Source organism: Haliaeetus albicilla, chromosome 2, assembly GCF_947461875.1.
Source record: "Haliaeetus albicilla chromosome 2, bHalAlb1.1, whole genome shotgun sequence".
NCBI lineage: Eukaryota > Metazoa > Chordata > Aves > Accipitriformes > Accipitridae > Haliaeetus > Haliaeetus albicilla.
In genome coordinates this window covers 60386205-60405374 of record NC_091484.1, presented here as the reverse complement: position 1 = coordinate 60405374, position 19170 = coordinate 60386205, and the positions used below count along the sequence as shown (strand labels likewise).

Genomic DNA, 19170 nt, shown 5'->3' with positions numbered 1-19170 from the left:
AAAGTGAGTTATCCCCAAAATTTCACCACCTTTTTGTTTATAATGTTGTTTACATATAGTTTGTGATATTGCCTCTTTGGAACTTTAGTTGCAGCATAGAACTTCTAGGAATTTCCTTGCAGCTGTAATAGCAGCTTTTTGCATGGAACAATGATGCAGTAGCTTGTAAAAATTGGTTTTAAGCCTTGTATACATTATGAATGTGACTAACTTACTCAACTTGTTTGTAAGAATATTGTTAATTAGTGCAGCATAGTGATTACAAATGAGAACTTAAAGCAGCAGTAGATAGTTCTAGCTTAGATTGATTTCATTGTCAATAACTTATTTTGTACATAGACAATGTTGTATTTTTCTTGCACAATGTGGTTGATATTGCTTCTACAGTTGATTAAATATAAATGTAGTGGGTTAAATAGTGTTTACCTTCAGAGAATTTTCTGGAAATAATATGCAGAGTTTAGAAATAACATGTAGAGTAGCAGACATATATGGCCTCATTGCTTTGAGAAAACCTTTATTCATCAGATTTATTACACAATCTAATGATAAACTCTCAGTTGAGCTTGTAAATGGAGGGTGGTCTGTCCTGTATCCTGTAAGGCATTGTTGTAGCATGTCTTTAAAACAAGTCTTAAGTAAGTGTGCTAGGAGCGGCTCCCCCTGTAGTATTTTTTCTGTTGTAAGGTAACTCATGGGTTTCTTGCAACCATATGGCAAAGGAAAGGGGAGAGTCGTCACTTTTTGGGATCTTCCTACTTTAGATGTTGATATTTGGCTATGTGTTGAGTGAGGTGATGGACCTAGTGGAAGAGGCTCAAAGTTTACTGTTATGTGCATGCACTGGGGAGAAACTATGCTGCACCCTTTGTCTCTCAGGGCTTATCAACTCAGTTTTATCCTGATTCCAGAGATACTTATTTGGGTCTGCTGTAACAAGGCTTTCTGCCAGATTTCACCTCCCACGGCAGTATGGTAGTTTTTATTTCTGAAGTAACTCAAAGACCTGATGGGATGAGATGGAAATTAGTTTCATTTCTTACAAATTAGTTGGTGAGTAATTCTGGCAGTTTAGCTGGGAATCCTTTCACAACTGGATGCCTAAGTGGTTTGAAGCATGGGATTACACAACATCGAGACGTGAGCTGCAGGCTTCCGCTTCTGTACAGTGAAGTCAGTCGTACCTGCTTCTTACTGTTCATCTCAAAAGTGATGTAATCCGGCATTGGTTCTGGGATGCGTACAGAGAGTGGAACTGGTAAAGGCAGGAGCAAGGTCCTGCACTGTATAAGTGAGTGATTAACTCATTTTGAAACAATAAAACTGGGTCTAATTACACCCTTTCTCCATGTCTTGGTGAATGTCAGAGGTGTTAATTGTTTGTGTGCGTGTGCAGAAAGAGCATTCTAAAAAGGCAGATCTGTTGGCCAGCTATATGTAACTGCTTTTCTAAAGCTTCTATATTTTCATATTTATCAGTGAATTTTTACTTTATCTGATAGCAGAAGCCTTTCCTAAAATAGTATAGTTCCTCTACTGACAATTATAATACGGGGCTTTACAATTAAAATGTGATTTTCTTTTTTGAGAAAATTATATAGTTGCTAGTGAAGTATACTAATATTATTAGTACTACTGCAGAATATAGTAATCTTACTATGTTAGTACTTTTCTTTTCCACACTAATACATAATCAAAACATTCTGATAGTCTAACATTAAACATACATGCAGCATTGTTTAATGTAGCAGTGTTTAACATTAAATTAAACATACATGGAGCAGAACATATTTTATGTTTTGTATACACACTGCAGAGTGTGTGAAATTCTACAGAAAAGTTTATCTTTAGGGTATGTAGAGATAGGTGCATTTTCTGAAATACACTTTAGGGCATTTATTGGTAAATCAGCTTGATGATGATAAACTTTATTAGCCTTTGATTATTTTTAATTTATGAAAAAGTAGATAGTTTTAGGCATTTCTATTAATTGTAATTAGGCAAAAATAATAGATTTTAATTTCATTGTTTGTTACCATTTTAAGGAGCCTTTTTTACCTACCAGGCCTATCCTCTATAACAATATGGGCTTGATTACAGGAAGCATTTGCAAAGGAATCAAGATATACTTGTTTAGAGTAAGAAAGGTGTTTATCTTGGCTCTCATTATAATTAAATGTCTGTATTCATAGGTATAAATTGTTCTGGCTGACGTTGCACTGGATGTCTTTGACAGCTTGAGGAAAAAAGACCCCAAAATAAAAAATGCCAGTGCAGTCTTCCCGTAGTTTAGAATAGACCTCATTAATTCAAGGTTATAGTATATACACTATATCAGATCTCTGAAATTATTTGAAATATGAAATGCAATAGCTCTTTTAAATGGAAATTATATTAAAATAGATGATACTGTAATTAGCTACTACAGTTAATGGATATTTTTTTTTCTTGCAATGTAGTTGATTCTACAAAGCTCCAAAAACTTATTTCATGAAACTTTACAGAAGAATGAAATTTTAGTAATCTTGCAATTGGTTATTTGTTAGTACAAGACTAACAAGTCTTGCATAGAATCTTGCGTTTTAAAATAAAGATTCAACTTAAGTTATAAATGGTGATTTTTTTTGTCTTTTTGTTTCTGTACGGGTGCTTTGGGGTTTTTTAGCTTGCTGACTGCTACATTGCAGATACAACTGGCAGGCATACTCATATGTCAAAGACTTGGTGCATTCTGTGTACATATGTCTGAGGAAAAAATACTGCAGATGTATTTTTCCTTTTTCAGCTTGATTTTTTTTTTTTGCTTACATAGGGTAACAATTAATATAGGTTGCCAAAAGAAGAATGCTTTGTAATTAAATTTTGAATGTAGTTCTTGATGCACATGGATGAACTGTCTTTCATAGTTAATACAGGTTTCTATAAAGAAATTCTTTAATGAGAAATTTGCTTTTAATTAAACCACATCCTAAATTTGGGAATTAAGATTTAAAAATTATGGGAAGCTTCTGAGTTTCAGTAGGATCATTTTCCAGTTGAAAACCTAAAAAACATTGATATCTTTATTTTTCAAATACAGAGCTTAATTACTATTGAAAGCAGTGATCTATCTTTTAACAGTATATATTCTAAAAAGTGGGTTATAATAGAAGCTATCTTCCCTTAAAATGGCCAGTCGTGTGAGTCATAATGCTCATTGATAGTAAAATCAATAGAGCATTGATTCTGAGACTTAATCCTTGGAGACTGTTGTTCAGAACAGCGGACATAGCCTAGTAAATACAGAGTGCTGTTTAAAGTGTTTAATGCAAGAGACTCTGCTGTCTTAATTTATTTTTTCTTAACAGATAATTTATAATAGAACACGGTTGCCAAATGTTAGTTTGCAATCTTGTTTTACATATTACTATGTTATTACCATTAGCATATATGGACCTTATTTAATCAGGAGCCACATTTTAAATAAATCAATTAAGAAGCCTTAGTGTGTAAGAAAGTCAAATGCTTAATAAATTTATAGTAGTATTAAAAAAAATTCTTTCTTGATTCTACACATATGTCTCTGAGGCTTTCAAAGGAAGAGCACCTTTTGTGAAATGTTATCAAATTTTCTTTTAAATTATTTTGTTTCTAAAATATTTTCTTGTATTCTAACAATAAAATGTTTAGCAGATGCATTATTTTTTAAATGCTAAAACTTCTACTTATTTCTTAAACAAAAAGTAGAAGTTTTTATTTTGAAGTAACACCTTAAGCAATTTTTCTGAACAGAGTTTGTGTTAAGGCATTAGTAGTTAATTTGTTCTGACTTACTGGGAAAGGGAAAAAGTTATTACTTCAAATTTTACAATAATGGATATTAATCTTAGTATTCTCATAATTGTCATGGAAGATAGAATCTTGTAATATGAATTTTACTTCTGGTAGCATTGAGAACACTGCAGAATCCTGAAGTGTTAAATCTTTTGTACGGAAGTAATAGTGCCAACTTGAACAAATGTTTTATCAGAAGTCAGCTTTTCTAGATGTGCTGAATTAAAGTATATATTTTTTTAATTGAAAAACATTGCCTCTTTCTGCTTAAAAAAAAAATGAATTTGCTTGTGGAAATTTTTTTTAGTACATCTCCAAGGTATCAATTTAATAACTATCAAAGTAGCTAGTGCAGTTGTTGCATTTAAATTGATTTACATGTCAAGACTGGCAGTTTAGCAGCTGCGCTATTATTCCTGGATTGGTCAATTTACTTGAGAAAAACCTACTACTGAGTTCTACTGACCTGCATGACAATATAGGCCCTATTTCTATTCCTGTAATTAGGCCTGCGACTAACTCAGAATATTTTTAATTAAAATATTTTGGTCAATGTGTTGCACCAAATTAGGCCTTTCAGTGCAGATTTAATTCTGGAAATGGTGTGATTAGAATGTGTAATGAGTTGTGTTCAATTTAAGATTAACAGGTTGTGCATCTTGAACATACAGGTTTTTGAGTTTACTGTAGAGATTTTTGTTTGAAACTTTACTCTGAAAAGTTAACAAATAGAAAAATCTGTTTTGCACGTTTGTGGTTTGTTTATTTTGAAGTTGATGATAACATACTGTAAATAAAAGAACCCAGACATACTAAGAAATTTCAAGACATTTGTGTGAAGAAAAACTGTCAAATTGTCATTAAATTGTTTCTGTATAGTTAGTAGTGTTAGTAAAAATTAAACAGTTTTAAAACAGATTGATTTTGGAGACAGCTTTTCAAATAGAAAATCAGAATTGTCTAGCTGTGGTGACTTTGGTTTTCTAACATCAAAATCAAGCCTTTAACTTAACATCCATTCTGTGTCAGGTATGAATTTAAGTCTGGCAGCGTTTTTACCTAATGGATATTGTGCTACTAAAGGACAAAACAAAAGCAAAAATACCTCTCCCCTCCCCCAACACTTGTGCTTTTAATTTGTAAAGAAAAAAAGATTTCTATTGTTTGAGACTTTTGTTCTTTGCTACTTATTTAGTAGTTTGTTGTTTGTTATTTACTTCTATCATGGAGACCTGCCCACTGATTACTAGGCAGGTAGAACACATATACGTTTCTAGAAGTCTGTTATTTCAGCAGTGAATGAAGTGGGGCGGGGGGGTGTGTGTGTGAAGTGGGTGTTGCAGGAGCAATCAAATTACTTTTTTTTTTTTTTTTTTTTTTTCCCCCCCTCTCTTGCAAAAGACTAGATACATTTCCCAAGCGTTTGGTTCTGGATTCTGTTTGTTTCCAGATGCAAGCCTAGCAGCTGACAAAACAAGGCATTGCTCTATTAAAAAAAAAAAAATTACTAAATGATCTTTTGTGTGTTTATTATTCAAGCAGTCTGTGGATTATAATTTGTTTTGTTTTATAATTGGATGGTTTGGCTTATTTCATTTTTAGCTGTCCATGAAAGCCTGTTATATTTGCTACTGTAGGTATGATGATATTCTGATCAATGGACTACCAGATTGGCGACAGCCTGTATTCTACTACAGGCGGGTGAGAAAAATGAGCAATGCTGAGCTGGCATTACTCTTGTTCATTATACTCACAGTGGGTCATTATGCTGTGGTTTGGTCAATCTACCTGGAAAAACAGCTGGTAAGTATTGGTAATAAATCAAACTTGCTTCAATTATTAGTATTGAATTTCCTGCAGAAATTTGCATATTATAAGGATCTGTACCAGTTCCCCTGTTTTGAATTTGGATTTTTCATATTTTAAAAGGATTGTATTTAAAATGGTGATAATTATAGAGTGAGATATTCAACATATCAGAAATAGTAATCTAAAACCTAATTTTTCTAGAATTGGTAATAAATAGCAGGAGATGGTTCTTTGGTTTTTAACTGGAAGGAAGAAGAGGAGTAAAAACTCTTCTATCATCTATTAGTGCAGAATCATATGCTACTGTAGTTATGTCTATGGTTTTCCTAAATGTTGTTTAAAAATAATCAGGTTTTATTCATTTAAAAGTCATACTGGCTTTGCCTTTGTTCTTAGCTAAATGCTTTTTTTGGTTTGGTTTTTGTTAACAGGATAGGCGTTGGTAAGCAGCATAAACCATGTTTTGGTTTTTTTTTTTTATTTTTTGTCATATAAAAATTTGTTGCACTTAGTAGACTAGGAAAAAACCTAAGCACAATTTGAAAAATATTCATACATTAGCATCTATTTACTTTTTTTATTTTCCACTGCATTATTGAAGTTGATGAATGAGAAAGGAGGCAAGTTGAATGCTTTCTCCTCTTAGAAAACTTTGATTGCTATGGAGATACACATGAGTGACAGAACTGGACTTCATGTGTGTTTAAAGACTGGATACCATGGCAACAGTTATTGTTAAGATAGATCATTTTACTTAATCATGTAGGACCCCTAGATACATTTGCATAAATGCTACTCTACTGTTTACCCTTCACAGAAGAGTCCCAGTAACATTTGTGGTTTACATGTTAATGATAACCTGTAACCGTAGTTCTTTCTACATCAAGGATGAACTGCTTAGCAGAAAAAAGAGGGAGAAGAAGAAAAAAACAGGCGGCAGGAGTACAGATGAAGCCAAACTTGCTGCTCTAGACAAAAATGAAAGGTGGGAAGGAACTCTCTTGTTTTCTGCATTTTAAAACATTGTATCAGCTAGTGGTTTAGTTTATCATACTCTCCTTGCCTCTCTGAAATATTTTATGAGAAAAATAACTGTATTTGTAGTAACAGCCATTGCTGATATCAAGTGTGTCTGTGTAGATGTATTTTCAGGTTTTCATTTGTAAATAAATGCGTGGTGTTCATTCAGCAGATCAACAATAATTGAAAGATTAAGGCTGAATTAATGGTATCTGGCTTATAGAAGGGTACTATTTCTGCAAGTTGATTTTAGAAGATTTTACAACTTTTTCCATCTTTGAAGATTTTTGCCTTTGATTACAATTAACAAATTTCAGTTTATTTAAGCTTTAGTTTATTACCATACCAAGCAGGGAGTTTTAATGGGGTTTTAATGCTTGTCTGATTTAATGCTTTTTATCTGATTAACTTAAGAACAAGTGTGTTGGTAAAGGCTTCTAACACCATTGTTTGTTAAGAAACACATAGGGAAATAGTGACTTTCAGGATACTCCAAAAGATACCACCATTTCTTCTATTGATTCATAGAAAGAAATAAAGGGTTTAAATAGTTCACACAGCAGGGGCATGAACTGGATCAATGCAGGATGGAGATCAGAGACCATTCTGCCTGTCGTCTTTCCTGATGACATCAGTGAGTAATGCTCCAGTGAACTGCAAATGACATTAATTTTTATGTATTGTTTTGTTTATGCTACAGTCTTCATATCTGGTTGTCAGCACTTGTGAACACTTGGTTGAGGCTTGAGAGGTTTTTTGGGTTTGGGTTTTTTTAAATTGAAGTGATTATGTGGCTTAGAAATTTATTTTCTTGAAGAAGAGCCCCTTTTAAGAGATTAAAATACAGCAATTATTAGAAGTTAGCTGTTAGATATGTTGAATTAAATATCCAAAATCTGTCTTTAATATTATGTAGTTACACATTTTTATAGGAGTTGACAAGTGCTAATCATCTTAAAGGATAACGGGAAAGTTCTGACTTTATGTGGCAGTAATGAAAAACTTACAATTTTATTTGACTGCAGAGTACTGGACAAACCACAGTGGCATGACTTACTTCCATGCAAGTTGGGAATATGGTTCTGTCTCACTGTGAAAGCTTTACCTCGGCTATTCCAGGTAATAGTAATGATTTTAAGTTATAAGTTATATCACTTTATTTTTCTTGATCATGTTGTTATGCATAATCGGATGTATAGCACTTGTTCTTAGGAATTTTTTGGCTCAAGCACACACTCTGTGTGTGTGTGTGTATATATATAAAAAATTACTCTTTGGAGACAAATTTAATATCATAAGTTCATCAAAATACGAATATATTTTAGATGGATATTAATCTTAATGTGCTAAGTAATTCAGCACCACTTCCTGTTAGGCAAAACTACAAGTATAAATGATGGGAGAGGGGTGATATATATCCATCTAATCAGGAGTAGCAATGTCTTTCAAGCGATCTGTTAACAAAAGTATTTTTATCTCAAATAGGCAAATCTATGTTTTCATAGCAAATATTAATGTCATTTACATTTGGGGGAACAGTGAAATTACTTTTTCTGATTAGGTAAGCTTTTTTTTAGTCACTGGATAATGATATAAATTGATACCTGAAATGACTAAGGTAAAGTAAAAAAGGTATGTTTGTAACTGATAAACATAAATGTGGCAGACTTGCCCACAGTTGTGGGTTTTTTAATCCAATACTATAAACCGTAAAATTTAGCTGATATTCAGCCAGTGTAAGTATTGTCAGATGAGTTACCAGAATAACTTTTTTAATATCACATGGTCTTTCTTTTAATTTCCTTTGAATACACCCATTTGTTTTTAATACCCTTGTCACTGCTAATGAATATGGATCAGGGAATGCAAGGTGGATTTTACTTTGGTCTACCAAAATATTGAGTATTAATTCTGAAGTGTAGATAGTATAAATGGCATCAATGTTCAATTTCTGTCTGTGTTCAAGTGGGAAAAAGCATATAATTTGCTGTTAGCAAAAAGCTTGTAAAAGTTATAAATGCAATAAAGTCTGGTCTTTCGGCATCTGTTTTTATAGCCTTTAACTTTTCCTACAAAGAGATGCAAAAGTTAATATCTCTTCCTCTTTTAAAAGTTTCATCAGAACTGTGTGGCTATTTTAATAAAGAAACCTCTCTTTCTGCAAGTTTTTAAAGCAAAAATGATGATGCTAATTAAGTCAACTGTTGTATCCAAATTAAGCTTTGATGTTCATCCCTCACTGAGGTGAGTCAGATGGAAAAGAATTAAGTTCAGCAATTGCTGTTGCTGCATTTTTGAAGCTTTCTTAATAATTATAGTACTTTCCTTTTTGCCTTAATTGCAAAATATTCAAAATATTACAGAATATAGTAAGATTAATGAAAAATCTTTCTAAGCTGTCATTTTCTCATTTTTGTGATTCTAAGATAGTCTGTTAAGAAGTCAGTATAACAGGTTTCAGATTTGCTGTTGAAAAAGCAGCTCCTATGTCTGCCAGAATAGGCAGAAAAGATGAATACAACAGAAGTGATGTTTTGTGCTTTGTAGACACATAACCAATACCTCTTGTGGTGGATTTTAAATCCATTAAATTAATGGTAGTGGGAAAAAAAGCTATCCAATAACTGGTGGAAAGTTGGAGACCAGCAAGTGGGGATTTGGTGGCAGGGGAAGCATGATGTAGAGGAATTCAGAGCAGGAAGGCTTTGGAACAAGGAGGAGCGAAGAGATGAGGTTCTAGAGTAAATTGCCCCGTACTTAAATTACACTACTGCTTAACTCCAGGGTTTGTTTTGTTGTTGTTTAAGATGACTTACCAATTATGTAAGTTAAAATGCAATAAAATATAAGTAATCTTCACTATTAGGAATATTAATGATTTCAGGTATACTGAAATAAATTACTGTAGCTTATTATTTAACAATACTTAAAGAAGTATTATTACCTCTTCTGAAGAGCATAAGAGCAGCAGTGACCTCATGTTGGAGATGTTTTCTGAAATGATAGTGCAAAAGGTACCTTGTATATTGTAGCTAGCTGGACAGAGACACCTCTGGCCTCTTTTTGAGTTATATTTAAAGTTTTAGCAAGTTCTGCCTTAATTGCAATTATCAACATATGGCAAAAAAAGTAGCTTTACTTATATGATTATACCCTGGTACAGAGATCCTGTTTTGAATATAAGTGCTTTTCTCTTCAGTAATACACTAACATAGGCTTGAGATTTCAGAGTATTTCAGGCTTCTAGTATAAGCAGAATCACTAGGGCAGCTTATCTAGAAGATAAGACTCCTACAGATACAGAGTAGTGTTATTTGTACTAGTTACACATGCAAATTAATTAACAAGGTGTTACAGTGGTTGACATAAGGATGGCTGCTACAGATTTTAGTTGTTTATTGAGTTAATCTAAATGATTTCTTCAGTCATTTAAGAGCCAACAAATTATTTTCAAAGTTGGCTGTCATTCATCTGCAACTAATGCAATTGTAGATTAACTTCTAAAAATGCATCCATATTTAAATGAACCCCATTTGCGACAGAAAAGGGTAAGAGTTAGCAATACTTTTAATTAAACGTTGCTTCTGCCACTGAGTTTTTCAAAGCCCTGTCAGTGAAATAGCTGAACTGCTTCCTCAAATTAAGGAAACAAAACCACATGCCTGTGTACACAAGTTCTTCCTCAAAGGAAACTTTATTAAAAAAACAAACAAAACAAGAAACAACAAACACAAAAACAAACCACCAACAACAAAAAATCCCAACAAAACAAAAACCACAAGGAGAGTTCAATTTAAACTTTTTGCCAGTTCTTGTATTGATTCCTAAAAGGAAAGACCTAGCATCCATCTCTCCTCCCATTAGTTAATGTGAATATTCCACTTACAACAGCTCTGTCTGAGGATTTGGTTGCTGAGCTTCTGCCCATGCCTGGCTCTCATTTATCCAATTGAGTGTCTTTCTCCTACTTCCCCTCCTCCTTCAAAATGTCAGATTTCAGAAGGAGGCACTTAAAATAATTAAGGTGGGCCTTTGCTGAAGAAGAATGCTTTGTTTGCATGCCCTTGTGATGGCCTATGCCATTTTATTGTAGTCTGCATTTTATGTCAAGAAACTGGAAGAAAAATGGGTGAGAGAAGGATGAGAGAAACTAAAAAATGATTATTTTTTTTTAAACTGTTGACAATTGTATTTTGAGAGAGACTACATAGGTCCTTATATCCATGCATTTAGTTTAGTTAAATTTGGGGGTGAAAACAGCATCTTTACACTTGTTTGAAGAAGTGAAAGGAAAAGAATAAATAAAATGTATCATAAATCAAATATCTGTGGTGTGAAAGAAACATTAAGTGGAATGTAAATTACATTGACTATTACCAAGCTTAATTCTTATAATGTAGGCTCAAGAAAAAAAATGCAAATTCTTTCTAAGGTCATTTATAGTTTACTCTTTCATGAGAATGACCTGGAAGAAGGCTATATATTTAAAAAAATAAATAAAAGAAAAAGGGGGAAAAAAAGGAAACAAAACTCCATTAAAATGCTTATTGGAACTGAAAATTGTTCTTACAAAGAAATAAACCAGCTAAATATAGTGTGCAAGAATTTCAGTTGAAATGGTGAATGTAATACAGAATAGACAGTTGCGTTAAGTGTACTTTTCTTTTGTGGGAGAACAGTCATATGTAAATTGCAGTTTATTCCCAAAGCAGCTGACTAGAGTTTTTTCTTTGGATGTGCAGACATATAACTTCAGAAAAGTGGTCTGTCTTAAATATGTTAATTATTCTTCACAAAATATTTCCTTCAGAAAACTGAAGATAGGAGTGTTCGTTAGTATTCCCATCAATTACTTTTCTTCCACCTTGATGTGGTGAAGCTTAGCAATGAATGTCTTTATTTTTACACCAATTTCATTAATGCCAGTCAGTGCTAGGAAATTTTATTAGTTAAATTATAAGCCTGCTGTTGTCCTGAGGGTAATGAAGCAGAAAGCATTTTTGTTTGTTTCAGACAGAAATGGATTCTTGTTAAGAAAATAAAGTTTCCTATTATCTTGTATCTATAGTAGTGTAGGTGTAGTGCATACACCCCAGCAGTGAACTGTTGGAAGAACTTCTGGTGGCTTGCCAGTAATGAGAAGGCAGTTCAAGCTCAATACGTCGTTGCACTGGATATAACCTAGTGAGATTATCAACAAAGCTTTCAATTACAATTGAAACTTTTCTTTATAAAGACCTTTGTGTAGCACGAAGTGAATTAAAACAAAAAGGCCAGTAATTTATTTTTATGTAGACTACCAGATGGTAATTACTGTAGCTGATTTAGTAGCCTGGAATAGATTCAAACTAGTGACCCAGAGGTGTTTAATTTCTTGGCATTTTTTCCTCAGGTTTTCTTTTAATCCATGATTACATTTCAACACCTGTTTAGAGATGGTTCAGCTTTGGCCGTAAACGGATTGGCAATGTGTCATTAAACTGAAGAGGCTTTGCCAGCAGGGCATCTCCTTTGGCAAAGTTAGCTTTTAAGCAAGATTTGATTAGGTCAGCAAACATTTATGTGGGTTATTTTTGTCTTCACATATGACTTTATATAAAATCATCATGTGAGATTAAAATAAAATTTATTGCATTTAATAACATATGCCTTAAAAAGAGTTTGGCTTTTTTTTTTTTAAGGGATTTATTCAGGTCAGTAAGGTTAAATATCTCCTTAATTCCCAGCTTTACAGGGTTTTGACGTGTTCTGACTTACTGTACAGCACCGATGTTGATATAAGTTGTGGGGAGCGAGCAATTGCAGGATGTGTGGCACGAGTGATTACCCATTTGCTCTGTTTCTTGCTATTTTGCAGCTGTTGGGAGAACCAAAGTAGGGATGAAGCTCTTGACCCTGAGGTCAATTAGAAGCTTAGAAGCAGGTCAGAGGAGAGTGGACGGTAAAACAAGTATTCTGGGTGTATACAAGTGAGCAAAAATAATTTGTGTCTAACAGGGTACCATCTGAGGCTCTGGAGACAAAATGGGCTTTGCTGCATAGTAAAAGTTTTAAGTAAACGTAAGACATGGAAGAAATTTGCCTTTAATTGCCTGCTGTTCTGTGGCAGCCAATTTTGTTCAGCTCCTTCAAATCACTTACTGTATGCCTGCATATCCCAGCACACACGTTAGAGGAGTGTAGCTCCAAGAGTAGCTCATGTGTAGGAGGCGATACTGGCTCTCAATTAATGATACTGTTCTGTTGTGGTATGAGGTCTTATGGGGTGTGAATGGGTCCCGGGGAGGCCTTGCAGCATTGGCCTCAGTTCTCCCTTCTGTCTGCCTTTGTTTCACCACTGTGGATGTGGAATACCCAGCAGATACTGCAGTAGCACAGCCTGCTGCTGGTCAGTCACCTGGTGCCTCCGAGGCTTGGGAGCTATGCTTCAACTGCCCACAGGCTATACACAGCTGAAGAGCCTGGCCACACTTGGTATTATTCCAAGGTCAAAGCGTGATTATCTGTTTATAAAGGAGGAAGTAATGCAATTCCTATTTATTTATCAGTTTGCCCTTGAGTAAACATGTAAAAATGCCAAAGAGAATTATCAGTCATAATGTTTAACTTTTTTTTTAACATTATGTCTTACCATATTACTAGTTTTTAAACCCATCAAAAGAGTGTTTTTGCTGTGGTATAATGGCTGGCATTTTTGTTGAGTAGAAATAGCAAATTGAAGGTCAGATGTTGCAGTAATTTTAATTTGACTTCTTTTTCTCTCTTTTTTTTTTTTTGTACAAATGGTACAAAAACACTGTAGTCAAAAAGACAAAAAATTAGTTCAGGACCTTCATACAAAAATTTCTCTTTAAGTCTGTAGATTGATTTAATAAGAATTAATGCAAAGAAAATTATTTCAGTATACTGATCTTAAGTATGCTTGTAGGAAAGTTTCCAGTTAACTGTAAATTCTGAGGGGGATGCATTTTGTTTGTATCAGTCCCTCACCCAGGTCACTAAAATGTGAAGCTGATTATGTCACAAAATCTGGAATGAAAAGTCACATATGGCTAATATAACAAGTTGTTTCCAATTATTGCCTGATTTCTCCTAATCTCTAGTCTTTCTAAGGTAGACCAGAAAGCCAGGAAGATTAACTGGAGGGGAAAAAAAAAAAAACCACAAAGCAAACAAACATGCAAAACCTTACCACCCTCCCCAAAAGTCAAGGAGAGGCCGGGGTGACTGAGTCTTACTCAAAAGTGAAATTTTTAGTTACAGAATTAGTACAATTTGAATAAATACTGTATCCGTTGATTTAAAAATAGCAAACAAAATAAAAAAACACCCCCCCCAACCCCCAACCAATATCCCAGACCCCCAAACAAACAAAGAAAAAAAAAAAAAAACTTAAAAGTCCAGGATCAGGACTTTCTGTACTTCTGCATAACTCAACTTCAGCTTTGGCTTGGCAACCTCAAATTTATTGACACGAGACAATACTGATATAACGAGGAACTGAAATACAAGAATTTTTCAGTATTCATGGTTCTTATTTGTGGTTAAAATATTGAAATTATGTTAAATACGTGTTTGTTGATTTTTTTTTTTTTTTTTTTTTCTGCAACACTTTGAAATTTTTGGTTAAATATGAGGGTAATCACAGGAATATCCTATACGTGGCAGTTGAAATATAATTTAGAAATACTAATAGCAGGATTTTGCATTTCTAATACACTTCATTCTGTTCCTTTTTGGAAAGTGTATATTTAAAATCATATATAATAAATGAGTATATATTAGCCCTCTTCATTATTCTTTTTGCTTAACTACAAGCATGTTGCTGCTTTAATGGTGAAGAAAAGTAATATATTTGTGTTCATGTTCTTTTTTGAAAACCTCTCAAACTCCTGCAAATGAGAACAAAGTATTTCTGATTAGGTAAGCTGGAGCTTTTACTTAGAACAGTTCCAAGCTGTGTATTTGTGTGTCTTTCCTCTGTGCCTTTCTACTCCCTGAAGGACAAAAATGTTGTTTTCCTTATGTTTATTACCTATTGAAGGTGAAGTATACATCAGGTATGAAATTTTGATGTTGCACATATTTTCAGTTGTTTGGGGAAAGATCCTCTAAAAGAAAAATCATTACTGAATCTTGGGGAAGGAGCAGTAGATTGGAAGAGGCTGTGTCTATATTGCCAGTGTTTTCAGGGCCCTAAAATGTTTGTATTGAAGCAAAATGACTGCTTAAATTTATCGCTTTGGAAAAGTAAAAAATCTGAACATAAATCTGTTTTGATATACTCCTACTACCAAAACTGAATATGCTTGAAAATGCATAGTCCTGTTTAGGCTGATACTACCGAAAACTAATGAAGAGTAAATTGAAATGTGCTTATTTATGTTAAGGCAGGAGTCGTCTTCTATTTTAAACTCTCTTCCAGTGTTTTTTCATTTTGACTTATAAGGTCTAATACCCATATAGTTTGTGTATGTGGCTAAAATCTTTACTCAGGTATGTCTTTTAATTTCTCTTTGCAACCTGTAGAGCCTTTTCTTATGCTTTTGAAAATCAAATCCCTCCCACAAATCTTCAAAATCCATTTTGATTAAATTCTTTGGTTGTTTTTTTTCTTTGCTTTACCTCATATGTATACATTTTTGTGTGCGCTTTAAAATGTGCAGTCTCCCCTTTTTTTGTGATTATGGTATCAGCCATAATAAACTGTGATTAATAAGATAAAAGAGTAATGTTGCCTTTGTTACCTGCATATTACTCCATTTGCAGTGATAATCCATTTTATATCTATAAAGCAACAATACTACTAAATTTCATTTACGTGCTTCTGACTAGTTTTCTTTGTTGTTCAGCTATTGTGTCTCATTTTCATCTGAGCCACATTTCCAATTGTTCTGTGATTGACGTGCTGGAGAGATTGACAGTTACCCCCTAGTGTCTGCTGTCTGGAGATCCCACAAGCAATAATGGATTTTACACCAGAATTTAGCATCAAATATTGGCTTTCAGTGTCAAATGGGTTAAATTTAAATGCTGGTTAATTGTAGCCATTTTGAAATCATAGCCTTAAACAAAAGCATTTTTTGGATATCAGTATGTCTGAGTCCTGTGTATGCTACACAACCCAAATGTCTCAAACTTACTGCAGAAGTTAAGCATTACACTTATGGCTGTTTCTGTTTCTTAATGAAGCAAATAGTCCAGATCTGGAGAGTACAAGGACAGTTTCTGTATGTGATAGGGAATTCATATTTTGGGTAAACTGAAAAGAGAACCAGTGTTGATCCTAATTTTGTAATTCAATGTTCTAACACAGAAACTGAATGTTTCCTCAAAGTCTTTGTATCTGCTGTTAATGGTACTTCTCCTCTACCTACACATGTTTTTTTAGCCCCAATTCTACTAAAATCACCAAATGCCACCTTCCCCGCCCCCAAAACCAAAACTTTAAGCATGTGAGATGCTCTCATCTGTTACATTCCAGCAGCAAAAAGTTATGTAAACTCTTTAAAATTTCTTCTGTGCGCAGTGTTCTACATAAACCTGGCAGAGGAACATAACTTCCCATTTTCCATACCCAAATGTAGAGACAAATAAGGAGTAAGAAGAGGTATTTTGGAAGGAGATGAAACCTTACTGAACTTTTGCGGGAATTTTTCAGAGTTGTTCTTCAGGCATGCTGACTTGTATCAGTGAGATGTCTCCAAAACATTAAGAAGTTATGCTCAGAGCTGGATCATCATTCTGTCCTATGTTTTCCCACCTCCCTCAAGTATCTTTGAAGGGGTGGATGCCAGTATAACGCAAATAACAACTGTTGTGTCGTAGTATCTTTGCAGGAAGCAATGTTTTTGGATGACTTCTACCATTAGAGGCAGCAACAATGACTGCTTAACTCAGTTTTTATTTTCAAAATTTATCAAGATGTCATATTTCATTTTTAATGAGACCAGATTTTGTTCAACTTTTATGGGATTATAATTGAAATTATAAAAATATTTACTGATGTTTTACAGTACATTGTACATTAAAATTTAAATTACACTTTATATGTAAAAAGTGGGACTGTTAATGTAATAACAAGAATAAAAATGTTTTTGACTGTAAAGAACTAAAATTAGGTTTATGTAATACTATAATTAATATCAATTTAGTACAGTAGATGTTCTTCATGCTTGGAAATGAAAAATAATAATTTGTCTATTTCAGCATTTCTATTATAGATTTATTGTTTTTGAATGAGTATAGAAATCTCTTAAACTGGTAAGTGAGAGTAAGAAAACTCTCCATACCTCTTACTTCAGCAGTCTGGTTGTTCATATTGGAAAGCTTTCAATGCAAATCTATAATTACTAATTCATCAGATTTTGGAAATGTGTACCTTATTGTGAGAATTGTGGCAGGACTTCTAGTTTTATGTGTAAATTTGACAAATAGATTTCAGATTAGAATCTAGTCTAATCCTTGGAGAAAAAACTTAATATATATTTTCAAAGCTTTAATAGCAATGTAGAAGTTGATTTAAAAAAAGGGGGAGGGGGCAGGCAGCAAGTTGGATTTTGGAACTTGAAGTTAGTGTTGTAATGAGTTTACACTAAGACAACTACTGCCTAGCAATTGCCTTTGTTTTTCCCTGCACACACTAATCTAATTAAAAACTTTTCTTTCTTCCTTGAACTTCTAGATTGCTGATACGAGCAAAGTGGGTATATGGCCTCTTACAAAGCTGTAGGTAGCGATCAGAAATGTTTTTCTAACCATTTTGCTTTTCAGGTTGTCAATGATCATCACAGTCTGTAATATCAATGCTATTACATTTGAACCTTTATTACACAAAAATTCTACATTCTAAACAAATACTTTTTGTGCTGAAAATTGCTGTAACTCAAGGAAACAAGTGTATCTTAATTTTTTTTGCAAGGTTAATTGAGAACTTAAAATAGAGCCATTGCAATAACTTGTTTGTATAAGGATGCTAATGCCATTGCAACATTTTCTTAAAGGATGCCAGACAATTATATGTAGAATATAAAGAAACAAAAATGAAGGCGAAAGAAGATGCCCTGGCTAAGGCTGAACTTGAAACACTTCAGAGTGAGTTTTTACCGCTGTCTTAATAAACAAAGATGTAATATGATATACGTACTGCACAGGATGTATATGAACAAACATTTTCATAATTTTATAAAATACATGCTTTATATATTTCTGTACTGCTGCTAAATTTAAATAAGCTTTTAATTTTGTGACTAATTTTGCAGGAGGCTGCTGGTTTGTTCCTACATAAGCATAAAACACAGGTGATAGTTATATCATAGCAACAAAAGCATACTTTGCTAGAAATGTTGCTTTACAGGAGGGGTAAATCTCAAATGTATAGATCTTGAAGCATACATTTTTGAAGTGACCTCTTGCATTTTGAGCATTCTTGTATTCTCTTCATAAATATTTTTTAAAAATAATGTTTAATAATTCTTCTGTACATATTGAGTTGATTTTTGTGTTAGAAATTGAACATAATTTGAATTTCCAAAAGCATGGATGCAGACTTCGGAGATGGATTCATGCTATTGTTGAAATAAATGCCTTAAAGTCTTTTCCTTTTCTGGTCTTTTATGAGAGGGTAACTAGCATTTCCCTTAATAAAGTATTCAGAATAATTATAGGTGACTTTTCTTCTTTCAGTTGTTTACTTTTGACAATGATTAAACCTACCCTCTTCTGAAGACAATTTTAAAAGTTTTTTTTTTGTCTGTGTTTGGACGTGTGCTTGCTTTATTTACTGTACTTAAGTGCATGCTTTTAAGTTCCTTTATTCTGACAAGTGCATTGAATGCCCTATAATAATTTACTAGCTTTGAGTATGCATAAGCCTTTAGGCATTTAAAATACAGCTGCTTTATTTATATTTATAAATAGCTTAATTTTTTAAAATCAGCAAAGAGATCCAGTTTCAGTGATAATTCCCAACTTATCTGTAAGTGAATCTATTTTGAGAAAATGGATAACATTCAGCACCTCAGTGAGCGTTGTGGACCCAAGCCAAATCTAGCGAAAATAGTGCATTTAATGCTTGTTAGGGAGGCTTGCCGTTATATTTGAGATACCTGCCACAAAATGGGCCCTGGAAAAGGGTCTTGACTCAGGTTATTAAGAACTTGTTAAATTGTCAGATAGTAACATACTGCCATTGTTCAAAATTGCTGGCATACACTCTTCATTGAAATCTGTGAACTACTGTTTTAAAAGGACTAGTTTTTGAAAACAGAAGTGCAAGTGAAAGTATAAAGTCATTAAAATTGTAGTGTGCCTGTTCCTGTGTTTCACTGAAAGACCACATGTGAACTTTCCGGTATTTCTCCTCCGCCAGGTGTCACGTGAGAGTCACTTTTTTGTGTTACCTCCAGTAGCAGTGCCCACATGTGAGAGGTGCAGGTGTGGCACACGTCCCCCTCCAGGTCACCCCTGACCTCTCAGAGAAGCACCACCCTGTCCCCTGTCATGTTACTGGGTGCGACATGGCGTGGG

General features: G+C 33.7%; 1 protein-coding gene across 1 annotated transcript in view; it reads left to right on the top strand.

Moving 5' to 3' along the window:
• Positions 1-19170, top strand: part of DNAJC1 (DnaJ heat shock protein family (Hsp40) member C1) — a 114436-nt gene that overhangs the window by 43095 nt on the left and 52171 nt on the right. The window contains exons 4-7 of the mRNA XM_069776758.1: positions 5451-5616; positions 6510-6607; positions 7668-7761; positions 17646-17736. Coding sequence (XP_069632859.1) covers positions 5451-5616; positions 6510-6607; positions 7668-7761; positions 17646-17736 — 449 coding nt within the window. The remainder of the gene's footprint in view (positions 1-5450; positions 5617-6509; positions 6608-7667; positions 7762-17645; positions 17737-19170) is intronic.